General features: G+C 42.0%; 1 protein-coding gene across 3 annotated transcripts in view; it reads left to right on the top strand.

Moving 5' to 3' along the window:
• FRMPD1 (FERM and PDZ domain containing 1) overlaps positions 1-23,150 on the top strand; it is a 152,613-nt gene that overhangs the window by 75,904 nt on the left and 53,559 nt on the right. For 2 of the 3 annotated variants that reach the window (XM_077965680.1, XM_002800037.4), the window contains exon 2: positions 21,677-21,781. In XM_077965680.1, the coding sequence (XP_077821806.1) occupies positions 21,681-21,781 (101 nt within the window). In that variant the 5' untranslated portion in view covers positions 21,677-21,680. Of the gene's footprint in view, positions 1-16,926; positions 16,974-21,676; positions 21,782-23,150 lie in introns of those variants that run through there. The other variant, XM_028835049.2, reaches the window with a different exon arrangement.

Raw genomic sequence — 23,150 nt, 5'->3', positions numbered from 1 at the left:
TCATCCCTCTCAAGTTCAGAGTTCCACAAATCTCTAGGGCAGGGGCAAAATGCTGCCAGTCTCTTTGCTAAAACATAACAAGAGTCACCTTTGTTCCAGTTCCCAATAAGTTCCTCATCTCCATCTGAGAACACCTCAGCCTGTACCTTATTGTTTATATTGCTATCAACATTTTTGTTAAAGCCATTCAACAAGTCTCTAGGAGGTTCCAGACTGTCCCACATTTTCCTGCCTTCTTCTGAGCCCTCCAAACTATTTCAACCTCTGCCTGTTACCCAGTTCTAAAGTCGCTTCCACATTTTGGGGTATCTTTTCAGCAACACCCCACTCTACTGGTACCAATTTACTGTATTAGTCTGTTTTCATGCTGCTGATAAAGACATACCTGAGACTGGGAAGAAAAAGAGGTTTAATTGGACTTACAGTGCCACATGGCTAGTGAGGCCTCAGAATCACGGTAGGAGGCGAAAGGCACTTCTTACATCGTGGTGGCAAGAGCAAATGAGGAAGAAGCAAAAGTGGAAACCCCTGATAAACCCATCAGATCTTGTGAGACTTATTCACTATCATGAAAATAGCACAGGAAAGACTGGCCCCTATGATTCAATTACCTCTCCCTGGGTCCCTCCCAGAACATGTGGGAATTCTGGGAGATACAATTCAAGTTGAGATTTAAATGAGGACCCAGCCAAACCAAACCATATCAGAGCCCAAGAGATCTGGCTTTAGAATTCACATCATGGGCCCTAAAAAATGATCCTAAAAGTTATGGGGTGACATTATAGAGTTATATACAGGAAAGTGACAAGGTCAGACTTTCCTCTTTGAGAAAGGTTACTCTGTGGTGTGTGGAATAGACTGGAAGAAGAGCAAGACTGAAGGCAGGGAGACCAGGTGCTACAATGATCCACATAAGAAAGAGATCATGGTGAAGCATAGTGGCTCACGCCTATAATCTGAGCACTTTGGGAGGCTGAGGCAAGTGGATCACTCTAAGTCAGGAGTTTGAGACCAGTTTGGCCAACATGGTGAAACTCCATCTCCACTAAAAATATAAAAATGAATCGGGGGAGTGGCACACACCTGTAATCCAGCTGCTCGGGTGGCTGAGGCACAAGAATCAGTTGAAACTGGGAGATGGAGGTTGCAGAGAGGTGAGATCGTGCCACTGCACTCCAGCCTAGGTGACAGAGTGAGACTGTCCAAAAAAAAAAAGAAAAAAAAAAAAAGGCATGCCGGCCTGAATGTGTGTGTGATGGTGGTGGGGATGGAAAGAAGTGGAAACTTGAGAGATGTTAAGGAGGTCACATTTACAGGAGTTGGAAAGTGGTTGGATATGGGGGAGGGTACACAGACTCTCAGGTGGGTGCCTGGATTCTGGGCTTGGGAAGTGGGGAGAGTAGGGTGTTTAATGGTGCTCATGATGTAGGTGCCACAGGTGTGACCCAGCATGGGCTGGTCAGTGCCTGCACATGAGAGAATAGATTAGATCTCTGATCTGACCTCTCCACCAGTCAGAATCATGAATTTGGAGGTGGCAGGGGCCTTAGAATACTTCTAGATCTAGAGGTGGAAATGGAGGTATTAGAAGAAGAGACTTGCTGAGAGCCACACAGGGTGCAGTGCCAGGGCAAAATGAGGCGTGCACCTGCTGCTGCTCGAACTGGTGTGTGTTGGTCTGTCCTGTTGCCACTCCCTGGGGAACCTTTGCTTCAACCCATAAAGCTTTGATTCTCTTCTGAGAGATCATCTCTCTGATCCTTAAACGAGGTATCATTGCTGCACAAACAGTAACAATGGGAATTAAAGTAGAAACAAAAAGAATTGGCAGCCTAAACCTAGCATCCATCAGATCAAGCTTGTTGTTTTGTGTTCTTGCCTGTCTGTGCCCCGCATCACTTTTACAGTTGTACCCAGAGCATAAATATGGCTTTATGGCCTATGGTTTATACTCTACATTAAATCAAAGGCTTTTTCTGGAACGTTACATGGTTTCTGGTTCTCCTTTTTTGGAAATTCAAGGAAGAAGACATGCTGTAACTTACCTAAACATGCTTCTGTGGCCAGTTGTTCTGCTTTTCATTCCTAGAGCTCGTGTCTTGGGGAGCATCTTACTGCATAGTGTTTTCCTGTTTTTCCTTAGGCAGAACTCCCAGCCCTGATCATCTCTATATACTTTTAAAGTGGGGTGACCCAAACTGGACACTTTTCTCTACTGAGGTTAGAGACAGAGGGCAGAGTGCTTAATTAGGGCTGAATTTCTGAGTTCCTGGGTCCTGCGGTTTTCGGCGATCTCTGAATCGAGTCGGCATTCATTCACAGCTGTTGGTGCCGCTCCTACTGGCTGCCACCTCCTAACAGCTGACCGGGCTCCCTGAATTGTTTGCTGTAAACTGGGCAGCTCTACAGGAGGGAGAAGAGGTTTCCGGGTAGAATGCTTAATTAGGGCTTAATTAAGACAGCCAGAGTGGCCCGTTGGCCTGAACCCTTGCATAGGGTCCTGATTGGCAGGCGGCACCTGGCGTTCTTGGCCGCCTGACAGCAATCAGCCGTTCCTGAGCCCCGTGCAGAGATGAGCAAGACACACACTGCCCTGCTGTTGGCAGGAGCTCTTCCTAGACTCCCTACAGCATTTTAGACAGCCCATTCTTATGGGGCTCACTCTCTGCCTTATATTGGTTAGGAGTTTTCTAGGTGGCTTGTCTTCTCTATAACACGATGAACACCCCAAGGGCAAGGGCTGTGTCTGCTTAATCTCGATCTCCTCTACCACACCCAGCACAGATCCCAGTGGAAAGAGGATCTAATGGAACGAATTGCATTTACTTTTGGACCAAATCCCTTGATTTGAGATGGCTGCAGACCTGTAAAGTGGAGTCTAGAGTCCAGGGACTGGAATTGAAAAATGCAGAGTCTAGGGGCCTGCAAACCCATGGCCAGCAGTAGGTCTATGAAAAGGGTGAGGACTTTCAGGGAAGGAACCTCAAAGTCAAGACAGTCTTGATGTCGTAGTAATGGGCAAGAGTTCTGCGAGGCATGTCTTGGGCCCAGCCCTGCAAGCCATTCTTGGTTGCTTGTGCTGTGGTGGTGGTGGTTACTGTTTATTAGTGTGATAGGTTTATAATCCTGCCTTCCTTCCCCAGACACAGAAATGTGGAGTCAAATCTCAGCCCACCAGTGTGGCAAGCAGCTTCATATGGGCTAGAACTCTGGGAGTCCTTAGTCTGAATTTCCCAAGTACTGTAGTTGCTGTGGGTTTTGTTTTTGGTGTGTGTGGTATCAAACATACCCAGAGGCTGTTAAAAATTAGTTGGTGTGTAATGACATTAGATGAATCATTTGATAGTATTAAAAAAACAAATCTAGACTTTGAATTCACATTCTACAATTTTGTTGAATTATGCCCAGATGGTTGTCGAGAGAATTTTAACAGATTCAGGGCATTTGTAATAATGAAAAAGCCTATGGAGAGGAAAAGAACTATGGCAAAGGAACACTAAAGACCACCAGATTTTATAACCTCTGAGCTGGAAAGGCCCTAGGAGGCTTCTAGCCCGGCTCCCAGCTACTTTGTGCGGCTGTACAGTAACAGGAGGCATCAAGGAGAATGTGTTATCTGAAGGTCCTAATTGCCAAGTCTGTGGACCCTTTTCCGATGGATCTTTTGGCTGTCTTGGCTGTATTTGACATGCTTGGTTATGTACTTTTTTGTGGTAAAATACATATAACATTAAATTTACCAATTTAAAACCATGTGAAAGGGTACAGATCAGCAGCATAAAGTACATTCACAATGTTATACAACTATTACCACTACCTGGTTCTGAAATTTTTCATCACCCCAAAAAGTAGTCCCAAATCCATTCATCAGTTATTCTCCATTTCCTTCTCCTCCAATCCCTGGCAACCACGAATCTGCTTTCTGTCTTTATACAGACTTGTCTATTCTTGATATTTCATCTAAATGGAATCATATAACATGTGACCTTTTGTGTCTGGCTTCTGTCACTCAACATAGATGTTTTTGAGGTTCGTCCATGTCGTAGCATGTATCAGTATTTCATTGCACTTTATGGCTGCATAAATTCCATATGCAGCACTTTATGGCTGCGTAAATTCCATACAATACAATAACATTCAATTGTATGGATATATCACAAGGAGTTTATCCATTCATCTGTTGATGGATGTTTGGTTTGTTTCCACCTTTTGGCTATTGTGAATAGTGCTGCTATGAACATTAGTGTACAAGTTTTTGTTTGAGCATCTGTTTTCAATTCTTTTGGGTAGATACCAAGAAGTGGAATTGCTAGGTCAAGGTTATTCTACGTGTAACTTATTGAGGCGCCACCAAACTGCCTACATAGTCTTCTGAACCTTTTTTCTCCCCAGGCTTCTTTGATTTTTATCAGGCCTCTGTAATCATTCATTCTCAGTTTCCTTCCATGACTTCCTTGGTTCTGCAGCCCCTAAAATAATGGTGTCACCGTCATTCCTTCCTCAGCTCTGCTTATCCTACCCTAATGGTTCTCAACGCTAGCTGTACATTACGATTACCAAGGGCTCCTGTAACAAACCCTGCCCAGGCCCCACCCCAGTTGAGCTGAATCAGCATCTGGGGGTAGGTGGGTGGAACCTGGGCATTGGTCTTATGTAAAAGGCCCCAGTTTTGATATGCAGCATCTCTTAGGATAATTATTCATTCTCATGGTTACAACCTGATGACTGTCAGATTATTATTTTTAGCTCAAACTATCTACTGGACATGATGACTGTCCTTCAGTACTGCAAATTCAGCATTTCCCAACCAAACTCTTCATCTTACTCCTCAAACCCACCCTTCTCCTAGTGTTTTCTTTCCTGGTGAAAGGGACCACCATCCCCAGTCATCCAAACCAGAAACCTGAGAGTTGTCCATGCCTTTTCTCTCTCCCATATTCCAATTTCCAGTTGGTTGGTTGGTTGATTCATTCATTCAGTAACTCATTACCCGGTGGTTAGGACTGAGGGCAATTGGAGAGAAATGCAGTTTAGGAATTGAGTTAGGAAGACAAAAAAGACAGATGAAATAGTTAAGCTTCAAGAGGATAGCCTTCTGAAATGAAGAATAACATCATAGCTGCTGTCATTGAGGACTTCCTTTGTGCCGTGCATTCTGGTAGAGCTTCACATATATTATCTAATTTACTGTGGGGCAGGTGAAGTCAGCCCCATTTCACAGATGACAGTACAGGCTCAGGGAGGCTAAGGTAACTTGTCCAAGGATGCAAGGTTAGCACAAGGTTAGTGAGAGTCAGGGTTGGAACCAGGGCATGACAAGGCCTGTGCTGCTGACATGAAAGGTCACTGGGGAAGAACTGTGAATCCAGTAGTGCACTGTGAAAGCTTCGAAGGAGGAATACCATGATGTGACCACCAAACAAGATCATCTGCCCGTGAGAGTGCTTTGAAAACTATAGATAATGGTTCAAAAACTTTGCAGCCTTTGCTCATGTTGCTAGCAGATCACTTCCTTTCTTTTGCTTTGAATTCTGGTTAGGTGTGTGTGTCTGACTTCCCCGGTGAACTGCAGACTCCTCGAGGGTGAGAATTGTGCCTGCTTATCTCAGTGTCCCCCACAGCCCCTGTACTTGGCACATTGTTGATGATCATTGAGTGTTTCTTGAATCTGTGGATATTAGCATTGATTCAGAGAGGAAGAAATGGAAACAGGACCCATGGTGACATTTGTCCAGATGTGTCATGGCTAAGCCCTTGGCTAGAGATTTGACTCAGAGAATTGGAAAGAAAGGGCAGAACCCTAGAGCTCCCTGGAGATATGGCGGGTGATCTCAGAGTGAATAAAATTCCGCCTACCCCTGACCTCTAGCTTCAAGGCATTGATGCTAATTCTATCTCTTTTCCCCTCTAGTGCTTACCACTTTCTTTTTTTTTTTAGATGGAGTCTCAATCTGTTGCCCGGGCTGGAGTGCAGTGGTGCATTCTCGGCTCACTGCAACCTCCACCTCCAGGTTCAAGTGATTGTCTTCCTCAACCTCCCAAGTAGCTGGGATTACAGGCATGTGCCATCACATCTGGCTAATTTTTGTATTTTTAGTAGAGACGCGGTTTCACCATGTTGGCCAAGCTGGTCTCGAACTCCTGACCTCAAGTGATCCACCCACCTCGGCCTCCCAAAGTGATGTGATTACAGGCACAAGCCACCGCACCCGGCGTACTTACCACTTTCTGACAGTCTTAATTAATTTCCTTTTTGTTCATTGTTTCTTGTCTAATGAGAACCTGTATTAGAATGTAAGCTCCAGGAGGGTAGTGACTCTCATCTTTTTTGTTCCTAATGACTCCCAAGACCTAGAACAGTGCCAGGCACATAGAGGATACTGAATAAATATCTATAGAATAAATGAAGGAAGTGAAGGTATCGCAAGACCTGCAGTCACTGCAGAGTCAGCTGCACTTCTGCCATCAAAGCACTTTCCAGGAACCTAATGTTCTGTGTGAGCCTCCCAAGTCAGGGCAGGGCCCAGAATAGCCCCAGGTAGATTGCACTCAGCCTGGGCCCTTAGCTTTTCCAAGTAGGCTACTCAGGCCCCACGGTCCTCATCAGCCTTTTAGGGCCCAGCACAGGTGCTTCTGGCAAGGAGAAGCCTCCAGTCTTGGTGCTCCCCTGACCTAGAGGTGATCCCCCTTCTTCTGAGCCCCTCCCCTCCATGCAGCCCTCTCTCATGGTCTTGCCATCTACCGTGTGTTAGAGCTCCTGGCGGGCAGACACTGCGGCCGATGCATCTTCCCGCTCCCCACAGACACTGGCATAGGGCCAGATGTTTGTTGGGTGACAAACATCTTTTGAGAGAGCAGCAGTCTGCCCAAAACGGATGAGAAGTCTGGTGGCCAGAAGCATTTGGGGAACTGTAGTTTGTTTAAAGAGAGTCAGAAACTTCTGGTTTGAAAGAGCTTTGAGGTCATGTTTCTAACCCCATCACTTTTCTTTTTCTCCTTTTATGGCATTTGTTTTTATAAAACACCTTTATTGAGGTCTAATTCATATACCATGAAATTTACTCATTCAAAGCATACAATTCAGAGGTTTTGGTATAGTCACAGATATGTACTAACATCAGCATGGTCAACTTAAGGACATTTTCATCACCTCTAAAAGAAACCTTTTACTCTTTCACTATCACTCCTCCACGCCCTGTTTTCCCCAGCCCTAAGCAACCGCTAATCTCTTTTCTGTCTCTACAGAGTTCCCTACTGGGCTTTCATATGAATGGGATCATAGAATATGTGGTCTTTTGTGACTGGCTCCTTTCATGAAGCACAGTATTTTCAAATTTTATCCATGTGCAACTCTTACCTTTACAGGTAGGAAAACAGCCACAGAGGGGAGGGATGTGACTTGAGTCGCGTGTCGAGCTGGGAGTAGAGCAGGAAGCTGGTTGCTGGTCTCCTGTCTCCTGCACAGTGCTCTTTCCCTGCACCAGGGTGGAGGCAAGGGGTTCAGCAGCCGCAGCTGCCTCAGCAATGTTATTTGCCGCCCATCACTGAGGCTGCTTGAGGGTAAGCAGTAAGACAAACATGGTGAGGTGAGGCCTTGCAGGTCACATCAGCAACACCAATGTTGGCATTGGTGTTCGTTTCAGCCCTTTCCCACATCCTTTCTAGGGATACTGTTCATCCGGCAAAGTGGATGACTTGTGTGACCAACTTCCAGTCTTCTACTAGGAGTGGTCTGGGGTCCCCATCCTCTCAGATCCCTAGCAAGAGAAAGGCACAGCCTGGATCCCCATTAGAGCTGTCTGTTCCTGTTGCCACCCTGTAGCTCTCAAAGGGCCATGCAGAGGCCATCTGTACTGAGCTAGATAAGAGGCTAAGCCCTTTCTAAGAGACGTCTAATCCTGTTAGGCAGATGGGAAATCTGAGGGGCGTGACGATGCCCTGAACTAGTGTTCCCAAAGGCTTGTCTTTGTACCACACGACACTCAAGACTGTTTTAGTGGATATGTGAATGAGTGCTTTTTGTTTAAATTGCTATATATTTATTTTAATGTGCACCAAGAAAAAAACATATGCAGCATCATCAAACCTGTGGTTGAATGAGTACTATTGTCTAGGATGAAGCTAAAATGGGAGGCACTGTATTCTAGAATCTGTTTTACGCAGACCGTGTTTTGCAGGTGTGGTGTTCTGGCAGTTTGCTAACATGGCAAAAGCCAGGAGGGCAGTTTGAGGTCAATTGTCATTTGGGGAATGCCGCCCTGGGTGATAGGAGTCCGGGTGCTTTCCCACCTCCTGCATCTCCTTTTCATCTGGTGTGCAAGGCAAGGTGAGATGGCAGAGGATGCAGGCAGCCAGAACTTCTTGACATGATTGAAGGGCTCAGAAAACCTAGAGAACCAGCTGTGAGCCTTGTTTTTTCTCTGGTCCATGATAAACCCCCTTACAGGTATTCAATGCCCTTTTCTATAATAAAAAGAGGGGAGGGGTTCCTGTTGAAGAGAGAGGCTTAAAGGAGGGAAGGGAAGATGGAGGAGGAACAAGAATGATATGTAGTGCCATCCCAAAATAAGAAATGAAAATAAACAGTTTGGGCTGGGCACGGTGGCTCATGCCTGTAATCCCAGCACTTTGGGAAGCCAAGGCAGGTGGATCACTGGAGGCCAGGAATTTGAGACCAGCTGGGGCAATATAACAAGACCTCTGTCTCTACTAAAAATACAAGAAAACTAGCCGAGTGTGGTAGCATGTGCCTGTAATCCCAGCTACTCTGGAGGCTGAGGTGAGAGAATCACTTGAACCCAAGAGGCAGAGGCTTCAGTGAGCCAAGATGGGGACACTGCACTCCAGCCTGGGAGACAAAGCCAGACTTTGTCTCAAAAAAAAAAAAAAAAAAAAAAAAAAAAAAAAGAAAAGAAAAGAAAGAAAAGAAAAGAAACAATTGGCTTTACCTCGGCTTCTTATGGCCACAGGTGAAATGACTTGTGAGGTTAAACTATCAGTGCCTGTGATACTGTGAAAAACTTGGCTGAGATCCCTGAGTAGGGAAGAGAGGTTTGAAACTCCTTCCTGGGGTCCTGGTTGTAACTGCACTTTGAGGAATAATCATGTGGTCTAATAGATAAGTCCCCCTTCCTTGCTTTCTAAGAATGTCATTTTTCTGATGAAGCATCATCGTAATCTGAGTTCTTTTTAAGAAATTCATGGAGCTGTGTGAGCCCATTATCTCTCACTAAGCTATGATCATGGTAATGAACCAAGGCAACATCAAATGATTGACATTAGAAATGTAATGTGAACTTCCCTAAAATATCTGCCAATAGCTTTTCTTTGGGCTTAGAAGGTTCAGTAGTTATAGCTGCTTATTGTTCTGGGGTTCTCGTCTTAGCATAGCATTTCAGACATCTGTAACCTGCTGTTATTAATTCAACAAATCTTGATTGAGCTGAAGGCATTCTGCTAGGCTCTGCAGGGACTGTAAAGAAGCAGGGTACTTTTCTCCCTTACCCTCAAGGAGTTTACAATCTGAGGGACAGAAAACAAGACCTGAATCCATATGAAGTTAGAAAACACAAGACAGGCCAGGCGCGGTGGCTCAAGCCTGTAATCCCAGCACTTTGGGAGGCCGAGGCGGGCGGATCACGAGGTCAGGAGATGGAGACCATCCTGGCTAACACGGTGAAACCCCGTCTCTACTAAAAAAATACAAAAAAAAACTAGCCGGGCGAGGTGGCGGGCGCCTGTAGTCCCAGCTATTCGGGAGGCTGAGGCAGGAGAATGGCGTAAACCCGGGAGGCGGAGCTTGCAGTGAGCTGAGATCTGGCCACTGCACTCCAGCCCGGGCGACGAGACTCCGTCTCAAAAAAAAAAAAAAAAAAAAAAAGAAAACACAAGACAAGAGCATAAAGGAGATGGTTACAGGCTGTTGGAAGAGCAAGACTACACACAGCAGCTCTGTGATTGGGTAACCTGGTGAAACATGGTAGGTGGGTGGCCAGGAACCCGTCCTAAATGTGGTGGGTTTGAGCTAACTGTTGACAGTTACATAGGATTTGAATAAGTCCTGGAAAGTGGGAGAGATCAGAACAAAGACTCAAGAGGGGCTACCTAGGGGCTTTTTTTGAGAGACAGAGAAGCTTCGAAACAGAGAATTACATGATGGGAGAAGGATGGGCCTTGGGTTCCCCTAGGCCACTTTGAGGAAGTTTTTTAACCTCTCCAAGCCTCAATCTCTTGTCTTCCAAATGGAGTTATGGATTCCTACTATGTGGGGTTGTCATGAGGAGTGACATCTACAGGTGAAAGTGTTAGTTTCCTTCCTTCCCCAAATTGGCCAAGAGAGCAGTCTTTTGGGGGCAGTGGTGGGAGACGGAGTTGGACATCTAGGAAGATGTTGGATTTTAAGGATGGGGATCCTTGGAAGACTTCAGTGACAACATAATACAATTTTACAATCGGCAGATACTTAGAGAAATGCAATGTTGAGATAAAGGGATAACCAGAGGCTTGGCAACTTGTGCAATTCTAGGCTTAATTAATGGCAAAGCCAGGAAGGAAACCAGGTGTCCTGATGTCTAGTTCAGTGCTCTTTTCAGCATTCCCTAGGTTTTATCTGGAGGGACGTTAGAAATGCAAATTCTTGGGCCCTACCCTAGCCCTCCGGAACCAGAAACTCTGTGGCTCAGACATCTATGCTTTAACCAGTCTTCCAGGTGCTTCTAATGCTTATAGGGTTTTATTAAGATGAAATGGGGGAAAAGTGAGAAAAACAGATTCCTTACAGAGTTGGGGTTATTACTTACTGGCAAGGAAAGGAGGACAGAAGGGTGAAGCTGGGCACCAGAAATAAGCGTTTTTTTCTTTTCTTTTTAAAATTAAGATACAATTCACATACCATCAAATTGACCCTTTAAATTATACAATTATTGGTTTTTAGAATATTCACAAAATTGTGCAGCTATCACCACTGTCTAATTCTAGGACATTTTTGTCACCTTAAAAAGACATCTGTTACCCATTAGCAGTCAGTTCTCATTTCCCTTCTTCACTGCCTTCACAACCACTAATCAATTTTCTATCTATCTCTATACATTTGCCTGTTCTGGACATTTCATATAAATGGAGTCTGACATTTATATGAAATCATGTAGCCTTTTGTGTCTGGCTTCTTTCACTTAGCATAATGCTTTCAAGGTTTATCCATGCTGTACCATGCATCAGGACCTCATTCCTTTTTGTGGCAGAAATCGACTTCTTCTACTTCAAACTTTTGCCACACACAAATTTGGTCACACAACTGAGCTCACACTACCTCAGAAAAAGAGATGTTTCTTGGGCACATTTCCATAGAACTTTATAGTTTTCAAAGCATTGTCACAGCATAATGCAATGTAAGCCTTACACCAACCCTGATGGATAGCTGGGCAGGGATCATTATCATTGTTTTTACAGATGAGAAAACAAGCTGGAGAGGGGAGTGTTCTGTGCTAATCCAGTCCACTACTGTGCCTGTTCATTGAAGTGCGAATAGGAATTTGATGGGTGTGCAGGCAGGGGATATGGACTAGGCAAAGGAACAGTATCTGCAGAGACATAAGGGCATGAGAAACCAAGGCCTTTCGGGGGAACAACAGGTAATACAGTTCTGCAGAGTGTTGTGTGAGGGAGATGAAGTTGTCAGGTAGGCAGGGCCAGATCACAAAGGGCTTTGGCTGCCATCCCAAGGCCAGGGGGGAGGCAGTGGGATGGAATGGCTGAGTCCAGCTTCAGAGACAAGCAAGCTAATCTGATTTTTAATTCCAGTTCTGCCACTTCTTTGCTGTGTGCTCTTAGCCAGGTTACTTAACTTCTTCATGCCTCAGTTTCCTTTTTTTGTAAATGAGAATTATTAAAGGCATTAAATAAGATAACCTGTGTACATTGCTTAGCCTAGTGCCTGGCACATAGTAAGTGGTAATGTTGTTGGCATAGTCGTGCTATTGATATTACTATAATTCTTGAGCTCAGACTTTATCCTAAAGATGAAGAGGAACCACTGGAGGATTTTGAAAATAAAAGTGATGTGATTAGACTTACATTTTATATCACTCTGGCAGTCACATGGAGGACAGATTGATGAAGAGTAAGGAGACTGGCTGGGGGTTATTGTAGTACTTCAGATAGAATGAAAGTTTGAACTCAGGCAGTAGCACTGAGAAAGGAGAGGAGGTGACAGATTAAGACAATTGGGACCAAGATCAACAGAATTTGGTGACTGAATCCATGTGGAACACAAAACAGGAAAAGAGTCAAGCATGATTCCCCAGTATTTATTTATTTATTTATTTATTTATTTATTTATTTATTTAGAAACAGGGTCTTACTCTGTCACCCAAGCTGGAGTGCAGTGGCACGATCATGGCTCACTGCAGCCTCAACCTCCTGGGCCCAGGTGATTCTCCTACCTCAGTCTCCCGATTAGCTGGGATTACAGGTGTGCACCACCACGTTCAGCTAACTTTTTTTATTTTCAGTACAGACAGGATTTCACTATGTTGCCCAGGCTGGTCTCAAACTCCTCGGCTGAAACAGTCCTCCCTGCTCAGCCTCTCAAAGTGCTTGGATTATAGGCATGAGCCACCGTGCCCAGCCGAGATGTCTTTCAAGAACAGTGTCTCAAGTAGCACTTATAAAACTTTTACATCTCCCAGAGAGAAAGATAATGAACTTGAGTCAATACCTGAATAATATGCTGCAAAATATATGAACATAATCTTTTTCAAATGATCATTCTCTTTTCCTTTTTAAACACAGGTTTTAAGGATGATTCTTTAATCTTTGCAGTTTAAAAATTTGAGTTGATATGTGAAGAGTCTTCCTTGAGGCATATCTGAGAGTTGTATTTTGTGCTCTTTATTTTTGAAACCTATTTTTCAGCTTAATAAATTTGCCTTTCATTATTTCTTTGATTACAATTTTGTGTGTTCCTTTTCCATGTTCTCTGCTGGTCCTATTATTTGTAAGTTGAAATCCTCAATCTGGTTCTATGCCTGACAGTTTTTCTTGAAGTGCTATCTAGTTTTATTTACAATTTCAATTTAGTGCAAGTGATTTTGGGCACTTCAGTTTCTCTTTTATCTTTTGCTGCCTCCACTGATGTTTTCATTTCTCAATAGCTTGTGCTAGTTTCCTGAAGTCTTTTATTATCACCTTTTTGTATCCCTTTTAATTGTCTGTTTGCATTTAAAATAGCTATCACCTTGACATATTTAGTCTTCTTCTCCATTTACAAAATATTTTGAGAGAGTTTGCCTTTTTATATTCACATTGTTCCAGGCAACCAGAATTGTGTTCAGTTTGATGGTTCATGCCTTTTAAGGTATTTTTCCAAGTTGATGTGTGCTCTAAAAAGATCTTGTATTACAAGGAACTGTTGAAGGAGCTGAGGATGTTTAATTTGGGACAAAGGAGACTGAAAGGCTGAAAGATTTCTATGTTCAAATCCAGAAAGGGAGCTGATTTATTTGGGGCAGTGGTGGTAGGAGTGGCCAGAGGGCAGCACTGGTGTGGAAGACTAAAGCTGTAGATGAATGGAATTCAGCTTTATGTAAAGAAACTTTCTAACAATAAGATGGGTTCAACAGGGAATGACAGAACATAAGAGGCCAGATAACTTCTTGGCAGTGGGACTGTAGAGAAGATTCAAACGTTTTGGATGATATGGACATTTACTTCCTTCCATTAGCCCAGCAATCCACAGGCTAACATTAAAACCATTAGCAGGTCATTCTCTTGACTTTAAACTCTCCTGCTCAGACCTTGCTGAGTCATGGAGCACTTTTAATGGCTTGGTTGATGTAGGCATTTGTTTAGTCTTTGGGGATCCCTGGATGAAGGTACCTGCCTACCCACAGTCCAGATATATAACACAAATTAATTCTCTTAATTAGAACCATGTATGTTTATAGAAACCAATTAGCTAAATTGTATTTGGCAGCAGTTACTTAAAAAGTAACCACTGTAGTTTGAAGACCTTCAAAAGGAATGGAAAGGCTCGATGGCCTTCAGTCTGATGGATATGTTTGAGATCCCTGACAACTCTGCAATCATGTGGAAACTATAAGAATGTAGAGGTCAGACATCGCGCTTCTTCCAGTGCTGTGCTTACTTCAGTATTTCCAACTACTCTGGGTAATGCGGGGCTTTGAATTTTGAGACAGACTGCAACAGAGACCATCTTGCCTGGCTCTTAGATCTAGTGGAGACCTCAGATTGCATGAATGGAAGGAACTGTAGGAGTCATCTGCTCCATGTATTCCATGGATATGTCCCTCTATGCCATCCTTGTGTCCCTTCTGCTATATTCATGCAGTTTATGCAGCCTCCCCTGGAATACCTTCAGTGTCCGAGATCTTAACAATTCTTGAGGACACTCATTCCATGCTTGGATCTACCAGGAACATGAATTTCTTGCCTTAGTCTGAGCTGGAGTCCCCCGCACTGTGGCATTTCCCCATTAATCCTGTCTCTAAATTCCAGAATCATGTAGAATATGTGTCTTCCACATGGTGGCCCTTGGGCTCTTTGTGAACCATGATCATGTGGGCCACCTCCAAGTTTTTATTTAATAAACATTCTTTGATTTTTCAATGTGTTTTCATATGACTTGCTTTTAAATCTCCTTTCCTAGACCCCATAGGAAAGCGTGATGCTCAGACGTAAGACAGACCAAGTTAATATCAATATCCCAGAATTTCCAATGGACTTGATCCTAGAGGGGCCCTGACTGGGGCAGTTGATATTTGAAAACAATATCCCATGGGTTTTGCTAGACATTTATTCTTCTGTCTTCTGTGTTTAGTCTCTGTTTTGTCAGGACACTATAACCTACATTCTTGATCCTCCATGGTAAGTCTCAAAGAAATATGATGTTATTTTGTATCCTTGGCAAAGGAACATTAAATAATCCTTATTATACGAAAGAGCTTTTACAAATTGGCTACAAGAAGGCAAACATTCCAGCAGAAAAATAAGGAAAAATCAGAAACAGTAAAGCAATAAGAAATGAACACAAATGGTCAGGAGCACATGAAAAATGTTGAGCTGTGCTAGTAATCAAATAACTTCCAATCACAGCTGTACATAGTTCTGATCTGGAAAGATATACAGGATATATTTGCAAGTTAAAAAATACAAAGTACAGACTACTGAGTATAATACTCTATTTTTGTAGAAAAGATGTGTTAATATACATGATATAGGTCTCTATTAATTCAGGACAAAGATAGTATGAATACATACCAAATTGTTAACTGTGTTAACCTCTAGGGGAATGGGTTGGATACTTGAAGTAGGATGCTTATTTTGTATAATTTTCAATGTGATGGATTTATGTGTGATACTTAATTTTTAAAATATTTTCCTATATATACAGGAAATATATTTTTATATGGGAAACATATATATAAGTATATACATTTCCTATATACAAATATATATTTAATTATATATAAATATATATTTAAACCAATAATTGAACGTTACTTTCAATCTCATTAGCAAATATTTTAAAAAATGACAATGTCTAGTTTTTATAAGAATATAGAGGGTAATTTACTTTTGTCTTCTATGTTTTCAAAATATAAATATTTAAGTAAATAATTTCCATCCTACTGGCAAAATTTTTTTAAGGGATAGTATTCAAAAGGTCTGTCCTGGCAGGAGTGCAAATTGGTAACTTCTTGGAGGCAATTCAACAATATACATCCAAATTCTTAAAAGTGAACATATGTTTATGTCCAGTAATTTCACTTCTAGGAATTTATCCCCCCAAAAATATCTGGGAAGTAGTAGCCATTTGCCATGAATAAGGATTTTTATTGTAAAGCTTTCATAATAGTGAAAAATTGGAAACAACATAAATGTCCAATGATAGATTTATTAAATAAATTATGATATGGTCAGAGAAAATAATACCATATAACCATTTTAAATGATGGTGTAAATGCTTAAATATTAACATGGAATGATGTTTATGAAATCATAAGTGGGAAGGTATAATATATCATTTTAATTAAGAAACATATATACATGTGTAAGCATGAAAAATGAAAAATTAACTTACTAATTGGGAGGTAGTGATTGTAGCTAATTGTAAGTGATTTTATTTTCATTATATTTTTCTGTGTATATTACCAGAAGTATATATTACTTCAGTTTTTAAAACTAAGTTAAAAATTATTAAAAATCATTTAATAAAATAGTATTAAGGGTTTATAATAGAAATCAGCATTTCCTGCCCCACTCCTCCTCATCCTTTAATTTCTGTTCTTAGAAACTCTTTCAACTCTTCTAGTCATTTCCTCTGGTATTTTCCTGCATATTTCTAAGAAATATCTTGCATTCTTATTTTCCAATTTATTAATTTTGGACATTATCTAATTATTATGATAAATGAGGATTTAGCTCTTAGGCTACTACACGTGCTTCCCTTCACCATATCATTCCAGTGTCATTACATCACTGTTCTTGAGAAACCATTTTTCAGTGTTTACATTATCATGACAATGTAAATATTGTTAATTGCTGAGCCAAGCAGTGAACTATAATTTTATTTTCTTATACAACTTTTTATTTTCCTTGGATTTCATAATTCCCTCTGTTTTTGATTGGCTTAGTTTTTCATGTGCTTATTGCTAATTCTCCCATACGCCCCAACAGCCTCTCAGTGAAATTTTCTACACAAACACATCAGACAACTTATCCATTTCTATTTATTTTCCCTAAGACCTCTGTCTTCACGCATCTCAATAGTTGCTCTCTGGGTCTTTTATACAGGTGTTACCTCAATGCATCCCTTCACGGTCATCCGGGATGCTTCTTTTGCCTCTTATCTATGTTCCATCCCTAATATCCTGGATCTCATTTCTTTTTTCCTTACTTCCTTGTTTTACAGAAGCACATCCTGTGTCAGCGTCCTGAGAAAGGATGTATGAAAGGTAAAATTTTAGAGACCTGAACATCTAAAAATGTCTTTTGTACTTGATTGGTAGTTTGACAGGGTATCGAATTCTAGATTGAGAATGCTTTTCCCTCAAAAATGTGAGAACTCCAATGGCTCCCAGCTTCCATTGTTATTACTGAGAAGTTTAGTGCCATTTTTAATTTCAATTGTTTGTATGTGATCTTTTTTTTTCTCTCTCTGGAAGTTTAGAAGATATTTTCTGTTTCTAGTTTCTGAAATTTTACAATGTTGTTACTTGATGTGGGTCTTTTTTCATTCTCTAGGGTGGGCAATTAGTATATATTCTTAATCTGAAAATTTAAGTTCTTCGAGAAATTTTTATCAAATTATTTGGCAGTTTCCTTACCTCCATTTCCTTTATTTTCTACTTCTGGAACTTTATTAGATGAATATTACACTTCCTGGACAGATACTATACATTTATTGTCTTTTATGTTTTCTCTGTCTTTGGCTTTGGTTTCTCTTCCTGCAGTCTTTCATTGACTATATTTTTCTGTTTTTATTAATAATTGAATGTTTTATTCTAGCTGTCTTATTTTTAATTTCCAAGTGTTCATTCTTATTCTCTGATAGTTTATTTTAAAAAAATCGTCTTCTTGTTTCATGAATATAATACTTTATCTTTTTGAAGATTTAAGTTATAGATTGATTTTTTTCCATCTGTTTTCTACATTGTCTCTGTTTCTTCTGAATTTTTCTGTTTGATTTGGTCTGTTTTTTATAATGCATGCTTTCCTTAAATGTTTATTCATAAGTAAGAGTAAAGCAGTAAAACAAATAATTGGAAACTTTGTATGATGGGTCTGGCTCACTGATTAATACATTTCAATGCAAGATGATCTGGCAGCAAGTTACCTTTTCCCTTCAGGGATCTTGAAAATGTCAGTATCTGAAGGTCTTTTCTCTGGTGCTATTCAGTCCTCCAGAGAAGGATTCTTTAATCTTTTGCTTGGGACATGTCTTAGTCTGTTTTGTGTTGCTATATAATATCACGGACTGGGTAATTTATAAAGAAAATAAATTTATTTCTGACAGTTCTGGAGGCTGGAAAGTCTAATATTGAGGTGCTGGCATCTGGTAAGGGCCTTCTTACTGTATCATCCCATGGAAGAAGGTGGAAGGGCAAAAGAGCACACAAGAGAGCGTGGAAAGAGGCCAAAGTTATCCTTTTATCAGGAACTCACTCCCACAGTAATGGCATTAATCCATTCATGAGGACACAGCCTTCATGACCCTGTTGCAATGGAAATTAAGTTTTCAACACATAAACTTCAGGGACACATTCAAACCATAGCAGGATATAAAGTACTCGCTGACAGTATTCAGAGAACTGGGCACAGGAAGGGGCTAGAGGTCTTGTCATTCAGTTAGAATAGTTTTACTTACTTCTTCTATTTTCATTCCTATACCGTCTATTGTGCCTAGTCTCCCCAAGCTTCTCTTGTTCATTTTCTCCAAAAAATAAGCCTCTTGTCTTCAGCAGGATGGGAAAGAGATAGTTGTCTAGGTGGGTATTTCCATATTTTCAGCCTTATGCTCATCCTTGCTTTCTCCTGTACTTACTGCCCCTAACTCCTGAGCCACTGGGCAAATCAGCACTTCTTCCCCACCTCCCCTTCCCTTCCCTCCCCTCCCCTCCCCTCCCCTCCCCTCTCCTCCCTTTTCCTTTCCTTCCCTTCCCTTCCCTTTTCTCTTTCTTGAGATAGGGTCTCACTCTGTTGCCCAGGCTGGAGTGCAGAGGTATGATCTCAGCTTACTGCAACCTCCACCTCCCAGACTCAAACAATCGTTCCACCTCAGTCTCCCAAGTAGCTAGGACTACAGGTGTGCGCCACCATGCCTGGCTAATTTTTGTATTTTTGGTAGAGATGGGGTTTCATCATGTCACCCAGGCTGGTCTTGAACTTCTGGACTCAAGCAATCTTCCCCCTCAGCCTCCCGAAGTGCTGGGATTATAGGCCTGAGCCACCATGCCCAGCCACCAGCTCATTTTTCATCAGAATCCCCCTCTGAGGGAACATAGCTTTCTGTTTTCTTTGTTTTGAAAACCGAAGAGTTTTACTTACTCCTTCTATTTCAGATGCCTCTCTTCCAAACATTATCGACATCTGTCATCTATTGTTGTCTTCTCTTCTGTATTCATTATCCTATCGGTTTACATGTTTTTTATTTCTTTACTGTGATTTATAGGATTTAGGAAGAAGAAATTAAGACCTTGTCTCAATTCACAGTGTTTAATCAGAAATCTACTTTCTGTTATTCTTTTTATATTTTTTAAAAAGTGAGATGCCTAGAACTGAAGACAGTGTTCGGGTCTCATGTCCCCATTGTAGAGTAAAGCTAGACTGACTATCATTGATCTAAATGGAATTTGTTTTTGGTTACAGCCTATGTTCATGTTAGCCTTTTTACCCACTAATTTGTATTTGGCTTCCATATGCCTGAAAAGTGTGTCTCCAGGTTTTCAAAGTGATCAGTTAGGGTGTTTTCATTCTTATAACCTCGTTAGTTCTCTTTCCTTGTATCCCTGGTATAGATCCCATGATTCCTCTGTTGATTGCTGTTGGGTTCTCTGTGCTAATATTTTATGTGGTGTATTTACTTTTATTTTCATAAGGGAGATTGTATTTTTTTTTTTTTTTTTTTTTTTTTGAGACGGAGTCTCGCTCTGTCGCCCAGGCTGGAGTGCAGTGGCGCAATCTCGGCTCACTGCAAGCTCCGCCTCCCGGGTTCACGCCATTCTCCTGCCTCAGCCTCCCGAGTAGCTGGGACTACAGGCGCCCGCCCCTGCGCCCGGCTAATTTTTTCTATTTTTAGTAGAGACGGGGTTTCACCATGGTCTCGATCTCCTGACCTTGTGATCCGCCCACCTCGGCCTCCCAAAGTGCTGGGATTACAGGCGTGAGCCACCGCGCCCGGCCGGGAGATTGTATTTTTATATTATTATATTGTTTTTGTCAGAATTTGTATCAATGTTATACTGGTACCTTAAAAAGATGTAGGAATCTTACCTTTTTATGCTCTAGAGCAGGGTTCTCCAACCCCCGGGCCGTGGACCAGTACTGGTCCGCAGCCTGTTAGGAACCAGGACCCACAGCAGGAGTGAGCATTACCGCCTGAGCTCTGCCTTCTGTCAGATCAGCAGCTCATTCGATTCTCATAGGAGCCCGAACCCTATTGTGAAATGCACATGGGAAGGATCTAGGTTGCACGCTCCTTATGAGAATCTGATGCCTGATAATCTGGGATGATGTCAGTTTCATCCCATCCCCCCACTGTCTGGGGAAAAAATTGTCTTCTGCAAAACTAATCCCTGGTGCCAAAAAGGTTGGAGACTGCTGCTCTAGAGCAGATGAAATGGCACTGGGGGAAAATTAGCAAAGCTGGGTAAATACAACATGGTGTCCTAGATTGGATCATGGTACAGAAAAAGCACATTAGTGAAAAACTGGTAAAATTTGAACGTAGCCTGTAGTTCAGTTAATAATATTGTCCGAATGTTAATTTCTTAATTTTTACAAAGGTACAATAATTATGTAAGATGTTAATATTAGGGAAAGCTGAATGAAGGGATATGGGAACCCTGTATTATCTTTGTAACCTTTTTATACATCTAAAAGTGTTCCAAGATAATTTGTTTAAAAGAATAAGACAGGCTGGATGCGGTGGCTCATGCCTGTAATCCCAGCACTTTGGGAGACCGAGGAGGGCAGATCACTTCAGGTCAGAAGTTCAAGACTAGCCTGGCCAACATCGTGAAACCCCATCTCTACTAAAAATACAAAAATTAGCCAGGTGCAGAGGCATGTGCCTGTAGTCCCAGCTACTTGGGAGGCTGAGGCAGGAGAATAACTTGAATCCAGGAGGTGGAGGTTGCTGTGAGCCAAGACTGTGCCACTGCACTCCAGCCTGGGTGACAGAGCGAGACTCCATCTCAAAAAAAAAAAAAAAAAGAAAGAAAGAAAAACTCTGGAAGGACAAATGGAGAACAAGAGCAGTGATTACGTATGGGCATGGGAACTGGGTGGGTGGGAGCAAGGAAGGGTATAAGACAGACTTTTCACTGTCTATATATTTTTTATTGTGATAAGAACACTTAACTTGAGATCTACCCTCTTAAATTTTTCAGCACACAATACAGTAACTGTATATCTTTTTTATAAGCTAGTGTTGAATTATGTAAGTGAAATACTTATTCAAAAATTAAATATAAAAGATTGAACAAAAGCAGCAGCGCTCAGAGGAATCTGCACAACGTGATGAATAATGCTTCCATGTCCATGGGGTTCCTGATGCAGGCAAAACTGAACCGCATTGTCCAGGGTTGCACACATAGTTGGGAGAGGGAAGGACAGTGTCACATGGTAAGGCATATTTCTTCCTATGGGTCACAGTCACAAAGTTTGAGAAATGTTATCTATTTTACTCTCTCATCCTTATGTTTAACTGTTTAAGACACAAACCCAGTCTGTTTGCTGCAAGATTGGGGGTTGCTCAAGTTGTTCACTCTGTGGACACTGAGCACCTGTTTATGTTGATTTTAGACAAAAGGAGAACGCTAGTTATTTTATCAGTGTGTCTTACAATGGGCAAATAAAGGAAGCATCATCCTGATTTATCAAAATTCTCTTTATAATATTTTGGTTAGCACCTTAAGAACACTCTTCTTCCTTTTAGGTAAATGGAAGAGCTGGAGACCAGTTTATTCCAGACACGGAAAGCACATAGAATAGAACAAATGGTGGCAAGATGGCTTCGGCGCTCCCGGGACAGCTCGGCCCGGTAAGGCTCCTGGGTTTGCAGAGATTTCTATCTATAAAGGTTTGGAGTCTCAGGGGGAGGAGCTTGTGCCGGTCCTGGCCGCACCTTGGGATCACTGTCTCCGGCTTGCTTTGTTCTTACACCATATGGTGGGAGCAGTGTAAATAAGTCAGCAATTTTGCTGGATTGCTTTTCCCTGTACCCTACCCCGAACATGTACCTACACACACACAGACATACTTACTGCAACTCTCATACACATTTACAACATTTACAAACATACTCATACACAGACATACACACAGAAATACACTCATACATACTCGTACACACATGCATATACACTCTCTGGAGCACACACTCACACATACACTCTTTTGATCTCTCTGTCTCACACACACACACACACACACACACACCTCTTGTCTTCGTACTTGACATGAAAGTCAGGCAATCTGCTGTTTATATTCTTTCCGTGTCTTCATTTCCAGTGGCTGTTTCTTCCTTGCAGTCCCTATGTCATTCTAAAGAAAATAAAATGAAATCAAATACAGATCTGATTTGTCTGCTACAGGAGAACTTTCAGATATGTTCTGTTTCCAAGCATTCATTTTTGCTTGGATTTCCCATCTGGCTCTGCCACAGAGATGAAATATCACGTGTCAGGTGTTTCTGAGACACACATTCTTCCAAAGGAACTGGAAACAGCTGTTCTGCTGCTGAGTAATAAACTTTGCTCAGGGCTCCACTGCCTTGTGGCCAAGTTCTGTGATCCTCACTCACCGAGGTCAGATAAAATGGGGCTGGTAGAATTAGCTCCATTTTACAGATGAAACACCTCAGGCTCAAAGAGTGACTTGTTTAGGACCACTCTTACCCCATGCTCAGAAAGCTTGGATGGGTCCCCATTTATTATAGGAGGAAGCTTAAACACTTTTGGTCTGACATTTGAAGCCGCAATCCTTTCCAGCTATTTGTCTTCTGCTTCCTTCACAGTGTGCTCCAGCTAAAGGGAACATTTATTGTTCTACTACAAGCACCCTGTCTTCTCTTTCACCCCTTGGACCTGGGCTCCTGGGCCAGATCCCTTCCTCCCATCTCCATGTGGCCAGAACCCCCCACAGCTGAAGGCCTGGCTGAAGTGCTGGGTCTTCCATGAAGTGTTCCTCAGTCTAGAGTCAGGATGAATTTCTCCATGGGACCCCATAGTATTTTATTTGTAGCATTGGCATTGTGCTCCCCCTGGTGCCTTCAACTTATTGGAGCCCATTCATTTCCTTTCTAGACCTGCCTTCTGTGAGGTCAGGGAAGGACTGGCCTCATCTCTATAGCCCAAAAGTGATTGTCTTGCATGAGTGTTGTAGGTGGTCAGGTAGTGCTTGATGAATGA

The sequence above is a fragment of the Macaca mulatta genome, chromosome 15 (genome assembly GCF_049350105.2).
Source record: "Macaca mulatta isolate MMU2019108-1 chromosome 15, T2T-MMU8v2.0, whole genome shotgun sequence".
NCBI classification, from domain to species: domain Eukaryota; kingdom Metazoa; phylum Chordata; class Mammalia; order Primates; family Cercopithecidae; genus Macaca; species Macaca mulatta.
Note: the sequence above shows the minus strand (reverse complement) of the source record. Positions and strands in the feature narration are given on the sequence as shown.